Source organism: Balaenoptera borealis (genome assembly GCF_965194805.1).
Source record: "Balaenoptera borealis genome assembly, chromosome: 13".
Classification (NCBI taxonomy): Eukaryota; Metazoa; Chordata; class Mammalia; order Artiodactyla; family Balaenopteridae; genus Balaenoptera; species Balaenoptera borealis.
In genome coordinates this window covers 67,717,002-67,741,228 of record NC_138870.1, presented here as the reverse complement: position 1 = coordinate 67,741,228, position 24,227 = coordinate 67,717,002, and the positions used below count along the sequence as shown (strand labels likewise).

The 24,227-nt window shown below is 35.7% G+C and overlaps 1 protein-coding gene across 3 annotated transcripts in view; it reads right to left on the bottom strand.

Annotated features, from left to right (window-relative positions):
* Window positions 1-24,227, bottom strand: part of OTOGL (otogelin like) — a 157,199-nt gene that overhangs the window by 101,768 nt on the left and 31,204 nt on the right. For all 3 annotated transcript variants that reach the window (XM_082350724.1, XM_082350722.1, XM_082350723.1), the window contains exons 8-18: window positions 23,988-24,193; window positions 19,052-19,179; window positions 18,588-18,694; window positions 11,893-11,999; window positions 10,990-11,115; window positions 9,630-9,738; window positions 8,487-8,533; window positions 7,739-7,884; window positions 5,768-5,891; window positions 3,684-3,861; window positions 414-538 (exon numbers count right to left, since the gene is read on the bottom strand). In XM_082350724.1, coding sequence (XP_082206850.1) covers window positions 414-538; window positions 3,684-3,861; window positions 5,768-5,891; window positions 7,739-7,884; window positions 8,487-8,533; window positions 9,630-9,738; window positions 10,990-11,115; window positions 11,893-11,999; window positions 18,588-18,694; window positions 19,052-19,179; window positions 23,988-24,193 — 1,403 coding nt within the window. The remainder of the gene's footprint in view (window positions 1-413; window positions 539-3,683; window positions 3,862-5,767; window positions 5,892-7,738; window positions 7,885-8,486; window positions 8,534-9,629; window positions 9,739-10,989; window positions 11,116-11,892; window positions 12,000-18,587; window positions 18,695-19,051; window positions 19,180-23,987; window positions 24,194-24,227) is intronic.

Sequence of the window (24,227 nt, the reverse complement as noted above, 5' to 3'; positions counted from 1 at the left end):
CATCAATAAACAGGAGAATTCACACGCACTGTCACACTATGGAACGGAAGTTGAATATCCCAAGACTATACGAGCATTATTAGAATACTTCCAGAGATTTTTCTTTAGCATTTAAATAATCTGAAATACCCAAAATGCTAGCTCACATCTGGGAACAGTTGAGGGATTTCTGAACACCTAAAATAAGTAAATTTATGAATGCAGAGTAGTAAATAAAATAGTCATTTTCTGGAGTTCTTTTTTAAAGTAACCTAGATTACATAAAGAGGCATATGTATTAAACAAAAACACATAAAGAATGGCATCGATTTTATCATAATGAAGAAAATCAGAATTTAAAATCACTATCTAATTTTACAAAATTACAGTAATAAAGAGGACTTTTTCCTAGGTTTACATGCAGAAAGACTTACTGTTTTGTTGATTAATGTTGCAAGGGTCCACCATAGGAACATGAACAGGTGCAAAACAAGTGGAGGAAACTCTCCATGCATTTGCATGAAGTTGTGGGGTACCTTCTATCATGCCTGAGGGAGAACTAGAAAGCAAATATAATATTCTCTTAGCCTCTCCCATTCATTTCCTTCCTTCAGAGTCTTCAAATATTGAAAAAAGAGAATACCACTTTTTTTAATTTACAAAGAAATCTTAGAGCTTGTAATGTTTTATTACATTTTTAAATATACACGGTGTTAGCTTCCTATTATTAAGACTTTACAATGTGTCAAATTGTAGACATACATGGTTTTATTTAATAATCATTTCAGCCTTGTGAAGGAAACACCATTATCCCCATTTTAGAGAGAAGGCAAAGCAGAAGCTTAGAGAAATATTAATGTTCACTCAGCTGCTAAGTGTCAGAGCCGAGATTCAAACGTAGTCCACACCACTTTGATGAAATATCACTCAAACAACCAAAACATGAATGCGTGTGGTTTAGGGAGGTGGAGGTAGGGAGCTCACGTGATTCTTTTCAGGGTAAAGACAAATGTCCTAAAGAAGAAATAGTCTACACTGCTGGTTCAGTATTTCAATTTTCATTATGAGGCCTGACATACTGAGGTTCCACTGTGAGGTTGGGCAAACAAACCAAGTGAAAATTAAGGAGAAATGGTATAAGAGGCACTCTTCACCCAAGTTTTCTCACTTCTTCAGTTCCCTCAGCAAACCAAAATGGAAGAGAAATATCTACCCTTCAGGCTTATAAACCACAACAATGTTTAAGAGCCAGACACTAAAATGCCCCCTCCAGAAGTCATCAAGATTTAGTAACTCATCAGCCAATAGTGAGTGACAATCCCTGCTGGAGCTGTGCCAGACACTGTCAGAACTACTTAGAGAATCAGGTTGGACTAGGTTTCCTGTAGGAAGCTTTGACCAAGCAAAACTTCACTAATGCAAGCCACAACTGCATGAACTGCTACAACACGGCCAAACAGTAGAGTAGCATTTATCTTCACTCTCTTAGTGTCCAAATAAACATAACTACTTTGCCTACCATTTATCTCAATCACCAATATGAGGCTATATGGAGCTTCTCACCACAAAGACAGGAGGAAAAGAGGGAGCCACACAAGCTACTCCACCATGCTCATCCCTTGTAGCCACCCTTTCCTTCTTTTTCCTATTCCTCAAAATGAAACTATTCTAGAAATGTATAGAATTATAACAAACACCCAATCCAAAATCTAATTTTGCTCCAATGAGAACACGAAGATTCACAGAAATTGCATGACTTGCACTAGTTCTTCTCATTCTTTCCCCCTCCATCCCTCTTCATCCCTACAAAGCACAATAAAATAGGTCAAGGTGATAGGTGTACTCAGGATTCCCAGGAGGAACTGACTCAGAGCTTGGCTCTCTTATTTCATTTAATTCACTTAAAACAATAAATACCAAAAAAAGGAGCTGAAATGTAGATCCATTAATTTATTGCATTCATTTTATAAAATAGCCTTTCAGTTCACCGTAGTTAACTTACTAAAACAAGGCATACAAAATAAATTTTCAAGTAATTAATATTTTCCATTCATTATGTTTGCAGATTCACATTAACTTTTGTGATACAAGGAATTTTAACTGCTTATCCTGGAAAGCTAAACAATGTTTGAAAATTATCTCTGACTCTGAAATATTATCCTGCACTGTTATCAGGCCTGAATGTTTATACATGGAGGAGACTGGTGCCTCAGAAAGAGGCAGACAGATCTGCCCTCTGTTAAACATTGACTACTAACCCATTCTGACAAACAGGAAGAGAAAAGGCTTAATGTCTCCTCTGCACATCTTAACCAAGTCACTTAATATAGTTTCTGTTTCACAAATTGATAAGAAATCAATATTCTGATCTACCAATAAATGAAACAAACAAACAAAAAACCCCATAAGTGACCTAAAAGCAAATTAATTACACAGGAGAAAAGGTAAAAGAAACTCTCTTTTAAAATTAAAAAATTTAAATGCCCTTTCTCCTTGCCAATCCAAATTCTCTTCTTGGTGCCGCATCAAAAGTCCTACCTCCATTCAGTTCAACTGTCTAGTGCATATAAGGTACTATGCTAGTTCTTAAGAATATAAGGATTAAGGACACAGTCTTTATTCTCAAAGCCTTTGCAGTTTTAAGTGGAAACCAGACAGATAAATGGCAGATTTTCATAGATAACAGAGTCAAAATTAACTTTGGTGGGACACAAACTCACTTTTTGAAGCAAATAATGACCGAGTTGGTTTGAAAAATAAATAGGAGTTAATGGGGAAGATTAGGAAGGGGACAGAACCCAAAGCAGGAAGAATATGCAGAAGTGTTTTTTTAAATGGCATTTGGAGAATGGCTTCTCCAGGAAACGCTCCCTGCTTACCCAGCCCACACTGACCTACTCAAAATTTTGCTGTGCTTCTAGCCAAAACCACACAAGTTAACACTTAACTTTTTGAATTCACCTCAGTATTTTTATACATATTGTGATTAATACCTCACCTAGAACAAATTATTTCTGAAAGAGGGTTGTCCCCTCCCAATCCACAATATAAGCTCCTTGAGGATGGGAACCATGTCTTCCTGCCTTTATTGTCCCACAGTGCTTAGCACAATAACAGGTGCTCAAAGCATTTACACTAAGTTATACACCATGTCTTATCACATGTAGGTGAAAGTGCTTTGTTGATACAAGGGGTATAAATGTATTTTATTGTTTTTTCTCCTAATGAAACATCAACTATCATAAAACCCAATTAACTTAGATGCCACAATGTTGCTTTAGAGATATCATTCATACCAAATGATACTAAGACTTTTTAAAGGCAACAAAATTTTTTTTACATAAAATACCACTAAGCTTGATAGGATAGGTGGCAGAGAGAGAATAACGGGAAGTTATTCTGTGGGTAGCCTTCAGGCTCTTGAGTCTCACTACCTAAATCCAAAGTCCAGCTCCACTGTATTTGAGCTATGTAACTGAGCTATTTATTTGTCACTTTGGTGCCTCAGTTAGCTTCCTTAACTATAAAACAGAGATACTAATCAGGGGATTGCTACACAATTTAAATACAATGATCCATGTAAAGCTCTTGGAACAGTGAGTACTAAGCTATTATTAGTTAAGTAAACATTTTTAATGTAAGAATTTATATCCTCTAAATTACTAGTCATTAAATTATGTTAGCTATACAGAGATCATACTTACAGAAAATCATCCCTTATGTTCCCATTAAACGTGCCACACAGACCTAACGTTCTTCTTTTCCACGCACTAGTGAGCTGAATATAAATTCTTTCCCCATCTATAGCAAACAGAATCTTTAAACCAAACGTGGTTTTTAGAAGAATAAATAAGGATGACAGAGTCTGAATTTCAACAATTCCTGCAGGAAAAGAACATACATAAATCAGCTTTGAGATTCATAGGCAGTGTTCTGAAATGCTAATGTACAACATCAGGAGTCTTCTTCCAAAAGACTTCTTCCCAGTTCTTGCTCCTCTGCCCCGGCGCCAATTTTCACCACCTTGTGCCTGCTTTCTTTTCTTCCATTTCCCTTCTGTCCTCCTTTCTGGGTCTTCAGCAGATATTTTTAATAGATTGTCAGGTGCACATGTAATTTCAGTTGGCAAGCATCTCATGGTGGGGGTGGACAGTCCTTAGACATTTGAAATCTGATCTCTTTTCCTTAATGTGTGTGTGTGTGTGTGTGTGTGTGTGTGTGTGTGTGTGTGTGTGTGTGTGTGTGTTTTCCCACGAATTGGTCATGATTCAATAAGGAAGGGGCACTTTTTCAAAAATTCCCCATTCCTTTGAAACTGTCAGCAAAAAGGGGAGCACAGCACTAGAGAAGCACCATTTTATGAGACATCTTTAGAAAAGAGAAACTTGTGCTCAAGACTGAATTTGACTTTTGCAACCAGAAGAGTTGCTCCTACATCCCTATCACAATTTCTGCCATCAGTCTGGTCACCAAACCCAGAAATCTGAGAATCATTCTTTGATCACTTCATTCCCCTTGTTGTCCTTCCCCAACCAACCCCAATCCAATCCATCACCGAGTTGACAGCACTTTTTTTCTAAATAAAATTTCAATCTGTTTTCCTCTCTCCATCTGTACTGTCACTGTCTTGTATCAGTTCCTCCTCATTCCTTGCATGCCCTCCTCTAATAATACCCTAACTGTTAACTGTGCCTCCTGTCTAACATTTCTCAAAGCCATTTCCATAGAGTTGTTATAGTAGTCTACCAAGAAAAAAAAGACAAAGTTAGTCTCCTCATTAAAACTCATTGCTTATTTGGTTGAAGCATATGAGACTGTCATCTTTGTACATAAAAATGGTCAAATAATAACAATTGCATATTCAATTTCATATCAAGTTCAATCAACATCCTGGCACGACATTGACTGTGACCATGTAATTTATATCACAATTCAAGACATTTCTGAAAGCAAAACAGACTATTATTAGTAACTATACTGGAACACAGGCATGAACAGGGCCTCCCAGGAAAACCACAAAGTATGATGCCCTGTATATAAGGCATTCCCCATGGAATTAAGAGATACAAACTACTATGTATAAAACAGATAAGCAAGAAGGATACATGGTACAGCACAGGAAATAACAACCATTGCTTTGAAATAACTTTAAATGAAGTACAATCTATAAAAATATTGAATCACTATGTTGTATACCTAAAACTAATATAATATTGTAAGTCAACTATACTTCAATTTAAAAAATAAGGCCTTCCCCATTCTCATCTCCATCTCTTTCCCTCTTCTCATCTCTGGACATTCTACACTCACCCTCTTCATGCTGCAGCAATGCCAAAGTAGTTACAGTTCCCCCTAAACATACTGCATAGTTCTCCTCTTTGCTATGCCTAGAACACTTCCCCCATCTCCTTCATCCTGGCAATTCCTCAGCTGTAAATGCTCAATGAGATAGTCCCTTCCTTAAGAAAACTTCCTGACCATACCTGCAGGGTTGAGTGAGTTGTACCTAATCATTTAGACCCCCAAAGTCCCTATGCATATCTTAGGGTTTATCATATTTTTAAGTGGCTGTTTACTTGTATCTCTCCTCTTCCAAACTCTAGTCCACTTGAGATAAACACTAGGTCCCATAAACATGGCGGTCTCCACTAAATCTGGCTGAGGAGCTGGCAACACATCGTCATGCAATAAATGTTAGGTTAGTCGGCTAATGGGAAAGGACTCCATTGAAGTTGTGCTGCTGTTGTTTTTCATGTAAGAAAAGTACACCATCAGCATTGCTTCTTACCATTCAGACTGAAGCCCTGGTTAGGACTGGTGAGGATCTGTCCTCCCCTACTAAGGGTCACTTGTTTGTTGAAATCATCCTCCAGAATTAGAGTTACAGACTGAAGGCAGACCAAGCCAAGGTTCTGCATAAAAATCAAATTATCAATTAAAGGAGTGAGAGAGAGAAAGACATAGAAAGAGACAGGACCAACGGGAGAAGGAAATGGGAGAAGATGAGGGAGAGAAAGGAGAAAAGAAAGGAGAGAGCGCACATGGATAAAAATTTATGGTATATAGAAAACTTGAGAAAAAGCAATATAATAAACTAGTTACTACATCTTATTGTGAATCTAATGTAGCCCCATTACTAATAAAATATATCTTTATGTAGTACATTAAATATACCATATACATACATACACTTTACACAGATTATTAAATAGAAATGTTTTCAATAAAGTGCCAATAATTATGTTTTCCATAGTGCATAATTAAAGTATCTTTCCAAATTCATTTGTGGTATATTAACTATTTTAAAAATTCAATGTAGAAAAGAACAAAGAGAATTACTGTTCCGTGCAGAAGGTTAACTGAGACCTGACATATTGCAAAAGAAAAAAAAAAAAATCAAACTAAAAAAAAGCTAACGAAGTAGACTGGAATTTTGCTGGAAACAACCATTTTATGTTGGAATGAAAGTAGAAAAAAAGATTTTGGCAAAATTTTGACTACCTGATTTAGAGAGAGATGAATGAAAGATCTGGGTTTCTTTGTTTACAAATTATTGATGTGCTTATTTCAAGAAAATGTCTTTAAAATAAATATTCCAGAATGCTAAAAAATCTGTCATATCTATTTAGAATGATGTGAAACTTGTTAAATTCTGTCAAAAATCACCTTTAAGATAGCAGTTTGTAAAAACAGAACTACCATATGACCCAGCAATGCCACTACTGGGCATATACCCTGAGAAAACCATAATTCAAAAAGAGTCATGTACCACAATGTTCATTGCAGCTCTATTTACAATAGCAAGGACATGGAAGCAACCTAAGTGGCCATTAACAGATGAATGGATAAAGAAGATGTGGCACATATATACAACGGAATATTACTCAGCCATAAAAAGAAATGAAATTGAGTTATTTGTAGTCAGATGGATGGACCTAGAGTCTGTCATACAGAGTGAAGCAAGTCAGAAAGAGAAAAACAAATACCGTATGCTAACACATATATATGGAATCTTAAAAAAAAAAAAATGGTTCTGAAGAACCTAGGGGCAGGACAGGAATAAAGACGCAGACGTAGAGAATGGACTTGAGGACACGGGGAGGAGGAAGGGTAAGCTGGGATGAAGTGAGAGAGTGGCATGGACATATATACACTACCAAATGTAAAACAGATAGCTAGTGGGAAGCAGCTGCATAGCACAGAGAGATCAGCTCTGTGCTTTGTGACCACCTAGCGAGGTGGGATAGGGAGGGTGGGAGGGAGACGCAAAAGGGAGGAGATATGGGGATATATGTATATGTATAGCTGATTTACTTTGTTATACAGCAGAAACTAACACACCATTGTAAAGCAATTTTACTCTCAATATAAAAAAAAAAAGAGAGAGCAGTTTGGAAGTAAAAAAAAGCTTATTGTCTACTGTGCAGTCATGAAATGTTCCAAAAACCTATACATAAACAAATACCATTTTTAAGAAAGAAAGTACAATAAATACACACTATTTAATCTAAGATATATTTTTTTATATTTTAATATCTCTGAAATCAGGATGCATGATATAATTAATAGTATAACAGATTAATCATCAACACATTTTCTTTCTTTGTAGTATATAGAATAATGATGCATCTTAACAATCAATGGTATCTTATTTTTGAAGAAAATAACTATACCCATTCATGTTACCATTCTTAACCAAGATAAGAAGTTTGAGTCAAAAAAAATGAACATTCCTCTGGTCATTTTGAAATGTTCTTACCTGCTCACAGTGAGCTTTCTGTAAAGTAATTGTGAATTTATCTTTTCCAGTTCCTTTTACAAGGATGTATTGGCACATTCCAATGAAAGAATAATGTCGACCATCAAAAGTAGTAAAATGAGAATCACCTACAACAGAGCATTGAACTACCAAAAAAGAAGAAGAAGAAGAAGAAGGAGGAGGAGGAGGAGGAGGGGTGGGGGGGTGGAAGAGGAGGAGAAGGAGGAGAAGGGGGAGCAAAGGGGAGCAAGGAGAAGAAGGAGAAGAGGAAGAAGGAGAAGGAGAAGTAGAAGAAGAAGAGGAAGAAGAAGTAGAGGAGGAAGAAGAAGAAGAAGGGGAAGGAGAAGAAGAAGGAGAAAAGGAGAAGAAGGAGGAAGAAATTATGTTTATTCTTAAAAAGAAGTAGGTCAACTTAGGATAAATATTTAGGTATCAAAAAGAATAACTAAAGTGTTTAAAATTTATTAGTTTGACAAACTTACTAAATTATGTTATTCAATTTAGTTTAAAATTTATTAAATGATAGCTGTCCCACATATTTTTTAGAATATTTCTACTATTTTAGTAAATTTTTCCCAAAGCTGTCTGCTCAGAGCTATCATTTATTCAATTTTCCACTATCTTATTAATATCTGGATTTAGAAATCATTGCACTTATATGAGATGACCTTAAAAAAATCAGTGCTAGCTTCCTCCTCAATTTCAAGAAAATCAAGACATTGTCTTTAAAAACATTTTAAAAGATTACCTGGGCAGTCATGCTCAGTGCAGTTCCAAACTCCACCAACACATACACTAAATGAAATGATAAAAATATTAATCTAATTGTATAGAGAAACTGTATGAATATTTGCAATAACGTATTGGTAAATGTACCAAAATGTATCATGTTTTTTAGGTTCAGAATAATCTGACTTGAAAAATATCTCTCCAAAAGTTAAGTTAACTGATAAATTTGGACTGGCAAGCACCTAAATTATTATTTATTGTATGTGCATGCCATATTTAAAAATCAATAAAGATGACACAAAGGGAGTATAGATTAGTCAAGAACAAAAACACTAAGCAGAGAACGTCTGTTTCTGTCCTTCCCTCATTGCTTAAACCAAAAAAGGTCACACACAACAAAGTATTTACCCATATCATTAGAGAAATATATATAGAGAGAGTTAAGATTAATAAGTTAACTCATCTACTAAAATGAGCTGGCTTTGAGCATCATCAGACATTAAGGAGAGAGAAAAGATATTCCCTTTGTAAGATAAATTCTGCCTTCTACCATCAAACAGGTATGAATTTTGGAGGCCAGAAGCAGTCTCAGAATGGCAGGAACTCAAATCAGTATCTAAGAACAGGGTTAGTTTTCAACTGCATTTCAGTTATATACACAGACACCTAAGGGAAAATTGCCTAATAACGTTTACACCTCTGTTTCTTTTTAGATTGCCCTGAAGGGATTTAATCTTTGGCTATAATAGTCTTAGTTAGCTAATTTAAGAAGAATTTCTGAAAGACTCTAATCATGGCCAAAAACTGGATAGTCACTTTTTAAGGTACTCAATAGAGAAGGCCAAGAGAACCATCAAGTTCTAAGAGTAAAAGTTTGTGCAAATTGGTGATTATGAATAACAAGACAATTCAACCGTTCATCACATGGATATAAGATTTTATAAAACTACCAAGGGCAGTGAGGAGAATTACATCATAAAAGAAAATACAGATGGTCCCCCCACCACCCTGTCCCTGTAAGCCTTTAAATAAAAGGAAAACTGTGTCTTGGAATTTTTGGAAGAAAAATCAATAAAAAGTATATTTCTTTAAACATTTGTCATGGTAAAATAGTCAACTAGTCAGGTATCCAGAAATAATTAGCTGTACATTGATCACATACCATTCAGTACATTCTTGTTCAATTTTTGAACCAACTGAATAAGCTAATCCATGAAAATTGCATGGGCAATTTTCCAAGGAGATGCAAGTTCCATTTTCCATTATGAGGCCTATTTAAGAAAAATACATATCAAATTCACAAAAGAAATAATAAAGATTGTATTCTTTGAATATAGTAATTCAACCAACTTTTATTGAACACTTGCTTACACTAGGTGCTGGAAATAACAAGTTTCTTTACTTTCAAGGAGGTTACCAACAGCCTGGCTCTGTCTCAATCAATAGCTACCTTATAAGGGTCTGTTTCAGTGATTTTCAACTTTCTTATCCCATGACTTGCCATCAGAAATTCAAGATTCACAGTACAGAATTAGGGCAACTAATGTCTCTTTGCTTTTGAGGGAAGAGGGGAGGAGAAGAGGGAGAAAGTATATTCTTGGCTTTATTTCTGTTTATGTCAAAGTGAGAGATTTACACTATCATCACACAGAGAATAAAGAGCCAAGCAGTGCTTCTCAAAGGGCTAGTGCAGCAGAACTGCATTTAGTACTTCTCTCTAACGAGGAAAGGTGGTCGAACCAGTGTTACTAAGCACACTGTTTGATGCAGCTGATCTGTTTTTCAGAGTAAGACTCTCTAGATGAAAGAAGCATTGACTTATATTTTGGTGCACGGATTTATATTCTGGTGCAAACTCCTTATCTCATCACTGGCTGGTAACAAACAGGCCTGGCACGGGTCCAAAGTACTTAGAGTAGCAGTGACAGAACAATGGACTGAGGTCAACAGATCTGATTCCAAGTAGTCCTCACTCATATTAAGTATACGACAGCGGGAAAATCACTTAACATCTCTGGGATTCTATTTTTTTTTTAATCTGTAAAAATAAAAGGGTTTGAGTAAATCCTCAATGTTCTTATAAATGTCTATCAGTATAGCAGATTTAAATCCCGTTTCTATCACTTACTATGTTACTTCTAGTTTCAAATATTAAAACTACATCAGGACTAAAATCTTGTACTGCCAAAATGTGAAGGTTTTTTTTTCTGAACTTGATTTCATCTTTAAAAAATGAAAGTATATAAATTGTTAAATATCTTTAAATACTCAAGAGAACAAAAGATCTGCCATGGGTAACTTCAAGACAAAGTTCCAAACTTCCTAGGAAATTTACAAAGGAATAAGACTTTTATTAAAGAAAAGCAGCCATTCCTTCTAGTCACTTCAAGGATCAAATCCTACAAGGATAGAAAATCACAACAGCCCTAACATCCTGAGAGATGACATTAAGACATGATTCCTGGATCACAGGGTACTAGTTTCCATGACTGCAGACATGGTTTCTTTCATGAAGCACTTACCATCTGCGCAGTAACATCCGTCAAGACAATGGAGATTACTCCCAAGACATTGTTCCTCAAATGTGCAGGTTGGTGGGCAACAACTGATACAATCCCGATGGACAAAGCTGTCATCACATTTATCAACTAAAATGGGCAAACAGGCAAGCTGTAAATCAACTTTATTCAACACTCAAAAAGATTACAGTCGGTTTTTTTGTTTTTTTTTTAATTTTTTATTGAAGTGTAGTTGATTTACAATATTGTGTACATTTCAGGTGTACAGCACAGTGATTCAGAGATATATATATACATATTCTTTTTCAGATTCTTTTCCCTTATAGGTTATTACATAATATTGAGTATAGTTCCCTGTGCTATAGTAGGTCCCTGTTGGTTATCTATTTTATACATGGTAGTGTGTATATGTTAATCCCAGCCTTCTAATTTATCCCTCCCCCACCTCCCTTTCCCCTTTGGTAACCATAAGTTTGTTTTCTGTGTCTGTGACTCTCTTTCTGTTTTGGAATAAGTTCATTTGTGTCTTTTTTTTCTTTTAGATTCCACATATAAGCAACATCATATGATATTTGTCTTAAGAAGATGTGGTGTGTATATATATACACACACACACACACACACACACACACACAATGGAATATTACTCAGTCATAAAAAAGAATGAAATAATGCCATTTGCAGCACCATGGATGGACCTAGAGATTATCATACTAAGTGAAGTAAGGCAGACACAGAAAGACAAAGATTACAGTGTTTTAAAAGTAAGCAAAAGTTTACCAACATTATTGCATCAATAACAAGTCTTTGCAATTCATTAGTTTTGAGCACTAGGGTAAGTTTTGAGTACTAGGATAAGCCTAAAATTAATAGAAGTGCACAGGGCTAGAAAATAATGAAACATACTGCATGCTGGAAAGTCATCTCTCCAGTCTTGAATAGGGTAGCCAGCATGGGAACAGGCTCTAGCATACTCGGTGGCTGCTCGACAATAGGTCTCATCATCGTGAGTTCTGAAAAGTGAAAAGACAGATCCAATATCACACAGGAAATATTGACAGAAACCATACCTTTGAGCTCCTGATCTCGAGAAATGCTGAGTATGTGGTGAATATTCTAATATTAGCTGATGTCAGCTTGTATATAATACATTATAATATGTTATGTACAATAATGCAGAAAACAGATAAACATGGGATCCCAGCTAAAAAGGCCTAGGCAAATTGTTTCATCTAAGTCTTTCAATAATTTGGCCACTTTTCATTTGATTCAAGGGAGTACCTACACTGAAAAAGATTTCTATTTTAATTATGACATTCTTCCCAGAATCCTTGTATGTATTTTTTTGTTCCCACACAAAGCATCCTAGATCTTTCAGAATTTAACAAATCCTATTAGAGCAGATAAAATTCTATCACAGCAAAAACAACAAATATGAAAATTATTTCTAAGATACCATGCTCTTGATAGTATACATGCTGGAATAAAACCAATACTAATAACCTGCAGAACTTTTGAAAGATTAAATAAATAGCATTTAATTTAAGATTTAAAAGAAGATTTTTAATTCTTTCAGGTTTAAATTACTAAAGCTAGTTACTTTTATAATGCTGCCAAGAGTGAATAACCTCTAAGTATTTTCTTATAATCACCTTAGAAACTCCTCCAAACAAATATAAGAGGTCTGCCAATTCCCAAAGCAGATTAACAAGGCATCTATAAACTAAACAGGGTTTATAAAGTAGTGGGCTTGTTTTTCAACCCAACTGAAACTCAAATTAAATAGTTAAATATCTTTCAAGATAATGACCTTATGAATGTTGTATTTTGTGAGCCTTAGCATTTTCAGTATCTCTGTTGTAAAAGCCAAAGCCACCCATATCAAATTGCACTTATCCTGTGCTACTGTAATTGAGTCATGCAGCTTATCTAGTCCAATTAACCGAGCTTTAGAAGGAAAAAAAGGACTGAGCATATAAACTTCAGAAACTCAGAAAATATTCTAAACCTCCGAATAAGAAAAGTCTCTGAAAAACAAGGTAAGTTAAAACTGTTGAATTCCTAGAAAGACATTAAACCTATGATTTACTTTAAATATGTGCATTGTTTCCTACAATTAATGGAGGCTCTGAAAACTAACAAAGTAACTGAATATTGGTTTTCCAACCCAATGCAACTATTATTCAAATAGCTACTATTTACGGTGACTATGTTATGCTAGGAACTCTACTGGGCATATTACATTTGGCATTGCATAAAAACAACAATCGGGCAAGAAAGAAATTATTATCGCAATTTACTGAGGGGAAAATAAGCGTATTTTTCCATTTTGGATGTGAACTTTAATAAGGAAAATGAGCATTAAATAATAGTTGTTTTTATCAATAAATCAATTGATTTGGGTGTGGCAAAATTAGAAGCATTTCCTTGCTGCTAAGTTTAGCATTCTTAGAAGCAGAAACACGACAAGTTCAAGGACTGGTATTGTATCATCCTTCAAATTCCAACTCAGCTGTCATCTCCTCTAGGCACTCCCTGATAAAGTTAGTAGTTCTCTCCTCCACATTCACTGCACTTTGCATTTAAAGCATGTGTAATTGCTGAAGCCCTGTTTCTCTGCCCCATTAGAATCTGAGTTCCTAGGACAGCGACTATTTCTAAATTGTTTTTGTTTCGATGGCCAACAGACACATGAAAAGATGCTCAACATCACTAATCATCAGGGAAATGCAAATCAAAACCACAATGAGATTATCACTTCACACCTGTCAGAATGGCTGTTGTCAAAAAAAACAACAAATAACAAATGTTGGCGAAGATGTGGAGTAAAGGGAACTCTAGTAAACTGTTGGTGGGAATGTAAATTGGGGCAGTCACTATGGAAAAGAGAATGAAAGTTCCTCAAAAAACTAAAAATAGAACTACCCTATGACCCAGCAGTTCCACTCCTGGGTGTATATTTGAAGAAAACAAAAGCACTAATTCAAAAAGATATATGCACATCAATGTTCACAGCAGCATTGCTTTTTTCATCAGTAGAAGGCATTCATTTTTTTCAGCAACATTTATCAAGATCAGGGCCAACTTTATGGGAATGTGACCTGTGTAGTCAGTCACACAAGGCCCTGCTCTTAAAAAGGCCCTTCACTTAGCTGGACCCTGTACTCGGTTTCACGCTCTGCTGTCACTATCTTGAAATTCGCAACGATTTTTTTAACAGGGGGCCTTGCATTTTCATTTTGTACTACTGCCTCCCCCCAGATTTATTATATCCCAAATGAACTAACTGACATTCCAACATAATTCAGGCTAAAGCACAGTCAGCCTACCAAGAATAAGCAGAGTAGGATAAGAGACAAGGCAAAGGGCAAATTCAGATCTGCTGGGAATAGTTAAGTTGTATGAGATAAGATCAAGCAAAAATTCATACTCCTCACTATAAGCCCTAAGACTCTAGGTAATCTAGACCCTGCCTACTTCTCTAACTTCATCTCCTCTCTCTCTCCCATTCACCATGCTCCAGCAACACTTTTTTGTGTTCTGTAAACACCCCAAATTTGTTTTGCCATAGTAGCATTACTTACAATTGCCAAGATACAGAAGCAGCCTAAGTGTCCATCAAAGATGAATGAATAAAGAAGATATTATGGAATATTATAAATGGAACATTACACAGCCATAAAAAGGAATGAAATTTTGCCATTTGCAAAAACGTGGATGGACCTGAAGGGTATTATGCTTAGTGAAATAAGACAGAAAAAGAAAATACTGTGTTTTCACTTATATGTGGAATTTTAAAAAATAAAAGAAATGAATGAATATAACAAAACAGAAACAGATTCACAGAGAACAAACTAGTGGCTACCACTGGGGAGAGGGATGAGGGGCAGGACAAGATAGGAGAAGGGAATTAAGAGGTATAAACTACTAGGTATAAAATAAATAAGATACAAGGATGTAATGTACAGCATAGAGAATATAGTCAATAGTTTATAATAATGCTAAATGGAGTATAATTTATAAACATATTTAATCACTATGTTGTACACCTGAAACTAATATAATATTGTAAATCAACTATACTTCAACGAAAAATTTAAAAATAAAATAAATTAAAAATTAACATAATAAATTGTTTCTATTTCACCAAGATGTGGCACAATGCTCAACTCGGAATAAACACTCAGAAAATGTGTTGAATTGAATTCAATACACTATCATAGTCTAAGCAGGAAATTAATTTGTGTTCAGCAGATTCACAATTATATAATCATGGTATAGGATCCCTGGAGGCAGTCCTTTAACATAAGAAATGAAGAGAATCTCCTTTAGGGGAAAAAGAATGTAGGTAGGTATAGTCCTGGGTGAAATATTGAGGGGAGTGAAAGGCTAACCCTGGTACCTTCTCACTTCCATTTTATCAATGCCCACTTATTCCATTATAAAGCCCTTTCTTTGGTATTAACTGCCTGCTCTGTCTGGCCTCTTCACCTCAAATATGTATCTTAAGGTGTCAGCTGATTTCAACCAGTAAAAGGTGCTTCACCATCCTGCTGTTTTTATTTGCCCTAAAGAAAGCAATTAGGTTTTGAAATCCAAAGCCTAAATACATCAAAATTTCCAAAGACAAAAATGTTAACTTCTTAGTGATGAAATTTCAGATGAAGTAGGTATGGCCAGCTACTTTTCATGCCCAGTTCCCTCTTCTTTTTAGTATTAGAACCTGCAAGTTTTTGCTGGGCATATGGCTGCCCAGCCAAGGACAACATTTCTCAGCTCTCCTTATTTCTAGGTATGGCCCATGTTTCTAAGTTCTGGCCAAAGGGTTAAAAGTGAGAATGTGAATGAAACTTCCAGATCACTTCCTTAAAAATGCTGACAGCCCTCTATTTCCTTTTCTCCCTTCCTAAGGGTTAAAATATGAGCATGGCAGTGGTGAGCCAGTTTTGACAATGAAATTGAAAATAATACCCTAGGCCCTGGGGGATCACATAGCAATAGTATCACTGAGTCAATGGAAAACTCATGGAGCAGACACATGGTCCGAACCCAGGACCACTTGCCAGCTTGGACTTCATATGAGAGAAATATAAGCATTCAATTGAATCGAAGCCACTGATACTTTGGCAATTGAAGCAACCAAACAATATCCCAACTAATAAATGGTGAATGACTTTTCTGGATCTGCCAAATGATCCTTCCCTTCAGCCTACTTGAGAAATGAGTGCTAAAGATGATAAGACAAGTGAAAAGACTGTTGGAGAATGGTCCCAGAATGAGTCACCATGGAATAAGAACAATTGTTAATTCCAAATAGATGGCTAAATAAGGACAATGGACTACCTACAGAGATCCACAAAAAAGACTAAGTGATAGAACAGAGATAGAACAATATAGCACTTAAATGAAAAATAAAACCAAATAGAGGACAGAATGTTGTAAAATATGTTGTAAAATACTCAATATTTTAGGCAGAGGGAATGCTCTTTCAAAGCTCCTGCATTAGTTCAGAAATCCCTGAGACTATACATACAAATAAAGGTATAACTGTACTTTATTCAAAATTAACAAGTTTCCCAAACAATCTCATTTTAATATCTGGAAAATATTATTACATTCATTATTTTTATAATAATCTTAACTTAAATAAAGCAGAGTGATTATAAATAACTTCACACTACCTCAACCTTTCCTCTCTGTTTTCACTTTTGATAAACTTAGACCTCTTAACAAGCTACCCAAGATATAATTTCAGTGGTTTTAGTCAACCAAAAATTAGTTTGGTCCTTTACAGCAATGTTCCCATGTAAAATTTAAACTTCTTGGGATACTTAAAAGATGCAAACATAAAAATTTCTTGAGATATTCTTGAACATTCAAGATAGCTAATCACATACACTTGGTAATTTTTTTTAATTGAAGTATAGTTGATTTACATGTTGTGTTAGTTTCTGGTGTACAGCAAAGTGATTCAGTTATACATATATATACATATTATTTTTCATATTCTTTTCCATTATGGTTTATTACAGGATATTGAATATAGTTCCCTGCTCTGTACAGGACCTTGTTTATTTTATATACAGTATTTTGTATCTGCTAATCCCAAACTCCTAATTTATCCCTCCCCACCCCCTTTCCCCTTTGGTAACCACAAGTTTGTTTCCTATGTCTTTGTTTCTGTTTCGTAAATAAGTTAACCTGTGTCATATTTTAGATTCCACAATAAGTGATACCATATAGTATTTGTCTTTCTCTTTCTGACTTACTTCACTTAGTCTGATAATCTCTAGATCCATCCATGTTGCTGCAAATGGCATTATTTCATTCCTTTTATGGCTAGTATTCCATTGTATATAAATACCACATCTTCTTTATGCATTCATCTGTCGATGGACACCTAAGTTGCTTCCATGTCTTGGCGATTGTTATTAGTGTTATGAATATCAGGGTGCATGTATCTTTCACTTGGTAAATTTTTTTTTTTTTTAATAAATTTATTTATTTATTTATTTATTTATTTTTAGCTGTGTTGGGTCTTCGTTTCTGTGCGAGGGCTTTCTCTAGTTGCGGCAAGCGGGGGCCACTCTTCATCGCGGTGCGCGGGCCTCTCACTATCGCGGCCTCTCTTGTTGCGGAGCACAGGCTCCAGATGCGCAGGCTCAGTAATTGTGGCTCACGGGCCTAGTTGCTCCGCGGCATGTGGGAACTTCCCAGACCAGGGCCCGAACCCGTGTCCCCTGCATTGGCAGGCAGATTCTCAACCACTGCGCCACCAGGGAAGCCCCCCACTTGGTAAATTTTTGAAAAACTAAAATAAAAAGGACTTCACCTCAATAATGGGTAATTTATAAGTTCTACATTGATGAACACATTATGATGAGTCTCACTAAATTTGTTCCCTAGACAACCACCTTAGTCTACGTGTTCTTAACCCGGGAGTGAAGGCAGGAGTCTGTGACCTTGGATGTGAAAAATACTACATGTTTATTTTCGCTAATCTCCAGCTGATATTTAGCATTTCTTTCAGTTACACACGTGGGCAACACATCACAATGTTCTTAGCAGAATCTGTAACTTTGTCATCAATGTAACTCATATCTCATTTTTCCATATTTTCATTTCTCATTTAATTGTTTCAGATATCTCAAAATATTGTTTATACTCATCACTATATCAAACTACATTAGTTATTAGACATGAAATGCATATAAAAGAGCACGTGGATCAGAAATTCATTTCTTTTACTATTTCAGTAATTCTGTTTCAATATAATTAGTTCCTTTGTAATCTTATATGTTTTATTTTGTGCATTTCAAAACACTATTTTGAAAAAGAGCCTATAGCCTCTCTAGATTCCCGAAAAGGGATCAGTGGCACAAAAAGTGTATAAGAACTAATGTATTCTGTTCATGCTGTTCATATAAAACACTCAGACTGTACCTGTTATCCAGTAAGCTTTTAATAGCTGTTAGTACAGCTTATGTTTTACATTTCCCATTACATTTTGTGAACTGCTGAGATGATGAAGTTATAGAATGGTTTTTGCTCTTCTTTTTGGATAAAGAAAATTTTATTGCAAATAAAATCATTTCACTTACTTGCAAAGATCATTAACACAGCTGGCAATATATAAATATGGATCAATATATTCATGGCAGCTCAAAAAGGGAAACTGCAACAGTATCTGACACTTGAAGAAGATTGCCTATGCAGAAAAAGATGGCGGTCAGCAGAACATACTGAATGATATGCTTGTACTCTCATTGTTTTCTACTGATCTGTTTGCAAGACACTCTGTTCTTACTAGGAAAGAGAAAGTATGTAGGCTTATAAATTTTAAACAACATTTTTCTAACTACATATTTTTATAATGAGTACTACTTTTATGAAACTCGTATTAACCATTTTTGAAATAATCATAAAGTTATTCTTGTTGCGTTACATTTCCTGATTTTAATAGTGTTTATGTAGTATTTACGCTAAAAATGCTTAGTGTTAAATATACAAATACAGTATATGTGTGGTGTATCCAACATACCTAAATTTTTCACGTCATATTTACCTCAAATGCTGGCATTCCACTGGAGCATGGATTTGGAAAATCTGAGGGTGTGGGTACACATTTGGTGTCATCTGAAGTTTGCACCAACCAACTATTTGCAAACATAGCAATGTCTTCTGTATAGTCCTCTATTTCACACAAACACATACAAAAAAATATGTATAATAGGATCACTTTCCACAAAGACACAGTTCACCAACATAAACTTCCTGGTCAAAAAGTTAAACTCAATAGCTTTTTAATTACCAATGATATTAGACTATAACATTACTTCAGCATAATAAAAATAAATTGAACAAAGTTTAAGTACCAAATAAAAGTTAATACCATTGGAGAGAGAAAGCAAACTTCAATGAAGCAAAATGGGGAAGGGTTGAAAATGAGTGGTACAAAATGAATACCAGTAAAGCCTGCAGTTTATACTGCAGAGAGGAGAAAAAATATGCATAAAATTAAGAAACATAAGTCAAAGTTTGGTATGAAAATTTTCAGACAGCCCTCTCATTCTATTTGACATAAGTCAGAACCTTACTAAAATTGTAGCTCCATTTTTTGGGTACCTAGAGCCCTGTGGCGATTTCAGAGGATGGTCATACAGACAATGAAAAAATGGAAAAGACACCTGGAGAAGAGGGTACTAAGAAGTGAATTCATTCCATTGGAATATGATGAATAGTGTTTCTAAAGATGCTCGGGACAGAGTAAGAATCCTGATACCATCCCAGCATTATTCAGAGGCAAGATTCAGGAGCTACTATGCGGCAGCAACAAACAGGCAGTTGGTGGTGAGCACTCTGGGCTTTCTATCTGGCCTGAGGACAAGTTCAGGGTCTGACATGAAAATTAATCCTGCCCCACATTCAGACAAGGGCTGAATCTGAAGTCTCAAGGACTCCGCAGACCCAAACAAGATGACATCTCCAAGTTCCATCTGACAGCCTTCATGTTTGAGTGTTAGCATCTCCACCACTGAGATTTACACAGCCGCAGGTCCACCACTGATGACAAGCTACTGCACCACTAGAATCAAAAACTGCAAGCCAAATGGTTCACCATTCTATCTCAGCATCTGCAAGATAGGAAGATGTCTACTTACTACTACCAATTTTGGGGAAGATTGTAAAAGTTCATCTATAAGAACGCTTTGCGCTCTTAGTATAAAATCCCACATTTTACAGGGGCCTGGAAGACTTTTTTGATCTGGCCTCTGCACTCCCCCAACTCCCCACCTGTTTCACCCATTCTACCCCACCCTATCCCTCCTACATCTTCCACTCCTATTTTTGCTCAACCTACTCCAATCATACAAGCTTTATAATGTTCTTCTCTCAAGCTCATTTCCACCCTGCTCCTGCTTTTGCTCTTGCATCTCCTCCTTGGACATCACTCTTCCCCCACCTCAATCTTCCCTCTGCTGTCTCCCTTACTTCGTGTGGGCATCTATTTAATATGACCTCCTCAGAGAAGCCTCCTCTGGCACATGATCTAGACCCACCAAACATACACTGTTCTGTCACTTAGTCTCCTTTTTCCCCTTTTTTTATGGCTACTATTGCTCACAAAAATTATATTTTAATTTGTCTAATTATTTTGCCTTCTACTACATGAAGGGAGAGAGCTTGTCTAAGCTGTCCTATTGCTGGATCCCTAGTTTACTATCTGGTATAGAGTAGGTGCTCAAAGTATATTTGCTAAATAAGTGAACGAATAAATACAAGGGAGTTTTCCATATTTATTAAAAAGATTATTAGAGTCCTAGATGTTTGGTCCACTTTATTATCTCTGATATTGTTGGAAATGCTACACCCTGAACCAAGCATGGTTCTGGTCTAATATACTTATTTTTAAAAGGAAAAACTGATGTTCCTTTTAAGTAAATTTATAGTCACATTTCATTTCAAAGCATCATCATATTTTAAAGATCTGCAGAATCAAAAATATTTCCTAAAGGCCCACCTATTTCCATATTTATGCACAAATTTTAATGTAACTAAACAACCTGGGCAATCCCTTAGAGTTCACTTTAATTCCAGCTTTTAACCACATATTCAGCTGTTTTCACTACATTGCATTAACAAAAAAGTCACAAATGTTGGTTACTATGAGACTTTAAATCCATATCAGTCGGTGGTCTGGGAGGCAGCAAAACTAAAATTAAAATGTTTCATATAAAATGTACTACAAACGGAGCAATTTACTGTCCATATTGGAACACTTCTAAGAGTGAAAGAGAGGCAGTATTAATTATTATGCTGGGAAAAACAAGAGTAAATCAGGGCTTCTATGAGTAGCTAGCTATAGACATGAATTATGGAACCAGAATCTCAACTAGACAACAAATTTAAATATTTCTATATCTACAGAAATTCTGAAAAGGCTCATTTCTTTGTGAAGTCATGCCTGAAGAACGCATAGGAATGCAAAGAGAAATACAATTTTAATCACTGTTAAGAAATTATTAATTCAATGGGATTCAATCAAACTACCTCTCTGCCTCTAAAGATTTATCTAATCAGCAAAGTACAGGCTGAGTTTCAAGAAAATACTAGGCATCTTTAAGCTAAAGGTAATACAGCTCACCTGTAGACGTATTTTTGCATTATTACGGTATGAGAGAAAATCGGAAAGCAGGTTCTAGTCACATCCTTATAAATTATCATGTTAGTTTTTTTATCATTCTGCTTTACTCTGTGCACTAAATAAAATTGTGAAAAAGCTGAAATCTCTCTTTAGGCTCCTTCCATGTACTTTCCAGGGTCCTTCTTGCCTTCTGCCAGTTCAGCCGTAATTCAGTCAAATTGCCTCCTTCCGGTCTTCTCCCACAAATAATCTGCTAACACCCCTTTGTGTGCTGCCCAATTATCTCACTGTAAGCAACCATTTTATGTTCCAGGTTATCAAAGTCTGTCTGACTCTTAACGCAAATCCTAATCTGAGTCTCTCTGCCTCTAACAAGAGCAGATAGGCTATTTTCTATCCCAACTTCTATACCATGTTCCCTAGATGTCCCCAGGGAAGTTGCCCATGGCAGTCTTTAACTCTAACATTGAGAATTGAATTGAGTATTATTTTTTTCATAAAGCTTTGATACAGAAGAAAAAGAAATCAATAACTGCCATCTGATTGGTTCTGCCTGGGTCCAAAACCCTACTTCCTAATATAGTCTCAAGATTCCAAGTTTGTGAACTCTCTCATTCTAAATACCCAACTGGATGCAAAACACCATTTCATGATGAAATGTACAATACTGTATATTTGTACTGTGCTCACAGACTTTTAAACACTTTCACTTACATTTTCTCATTAGATTCTCAGAGGCTGGGACGCTCTAAGGGTCATTATTATTATCTCCATTTTGCATGTAAGAAAACTGACTCCTTGAAGCCCTGCTCTTTAGCTACTAGTAAACTAATACTGATGAAGCATTATGCATCCTGGGAAAATGTTTGCATTTTGACAAGGGCCTCTTAAAGCAATGTCTTTAATCAAACATTTTCACGTTAGCTCCATTATAGGCTGATTGAGAACACTTGGAGATGATTATAAATTAGCTAAAATGTATTCAGTATTAACTATGTGCCAAGCCAGGCACTGTACTAAGTATTTTACAGGGATTACCTCATTTAATCCTTGCAACTCTATGAAGTATACACTACTAGTATATCGTTAAACTTAGAAAGTTTAACAAGTGGCAAAGAAGAATATGAATCCCACAGTCTGACTCCAGAACCCACACTCTAAGTAGGATTTTCATTCCCTTAAAACACAACATATGGGCAACTCTTCTCTATTAATTTTATAATATAAAACAAACAGTATTATTACAGATTAAATTACAGATTAAAAGTCAATTTCTCTCACATTTATCTAAGAACAGAATTGGGAGCCAGCTGGATCTGTAACTCAACTCTGATAGCACCATTTACAAGCTGTGTTACATTGGGCACACCACCTTGTGTCTTCATTGTAAAATTAAGAAAATACACCCACCTTACAGGATGTTGTAAGAGTTGGGAATAATACAGCTATGTACTCATATTAACTACTACTAAACGGTATCAAGCTATGCTATTATTATTAACAATGTTCTGAGTTCCAAATTATTTTAATCCCTATTTTACAGCTGAAGAAACTGAGTATCAGAGAGATTAATTGAGATGCCTCAAATTATAAAACTTGTAAGAGCTGAACAAGATTCAAAGCCAGGTAGGTCTTCTGGTACTAAGAACAGTATTCTTTTTTATTGCACATTTATATGTGGACCTAAATCATGATTGTGTCCTGTAATTCTCTTATTTTGTTGCCACTGCAAACTAGTACCCATATTGAAACAAAACCCATTTTTAACAGCTCATTGGGATTAGTTTCATGACTTATAATGAATAGATGAATGAATGATATGTACATCATTATACATGACAAAAACCATTCCAAGTTATTACTCAACTTTTATAAATTCTGCTCACATTTTATTGTATTTACAAAACTATTATGTGGCAGTCATTTAATTTATTCCTATCAAGACTGGAAGCAAAATATCTGTTGCCCAAAAGTAGACAAGCTTGCCCCAAATGGGTCTGAATCACTAAAATGTCAATATAAGCCCCAAGAAGGGAGAAGTTTTTTTTTTTTCCACTGATATATCCCAAGCTCCTACAACAGTGCCAGACACAAAGTAAATGCTCAGTTAGTATTTGTTACGTGAGTAAAACCTGACTTGTATTAATTTAGTAAATGTAAGCTAGCTCATGGCTTTCAAGAATGACACAAAAATATTTTCCTGTTCAAGCTTCACTTAAAATCACATAAGCAGGCAAGCGATAGCTACTATTTTTACCCAACCTAGGACAAGTTGTACCCTTCTGGGTATAAACAGAGTGATCAGTGAAGGAAGAAGAGCTCAGAAGTACCCACCCATTTCTTCTGCTCCACTTACCTTGCTGAATGATGAAATCATCAGATTGAATGCCATTGTAGTTTGCACATAGGCCACATGATTTCCCTTTATGCTCCTCAGACAGCTTCAGGTAAATTCCAGATATTCCATCCCAAGCCAATGAAAAACCAAAGGTTGTTTTCACCAGAATATAGTCAGCTAGTTTCTCAATGAAAATCTGTCCAATTGTCTGAGGCAATGTTAAACTTGAAAAATAGAACAAAGGCAATCTAAGAATTA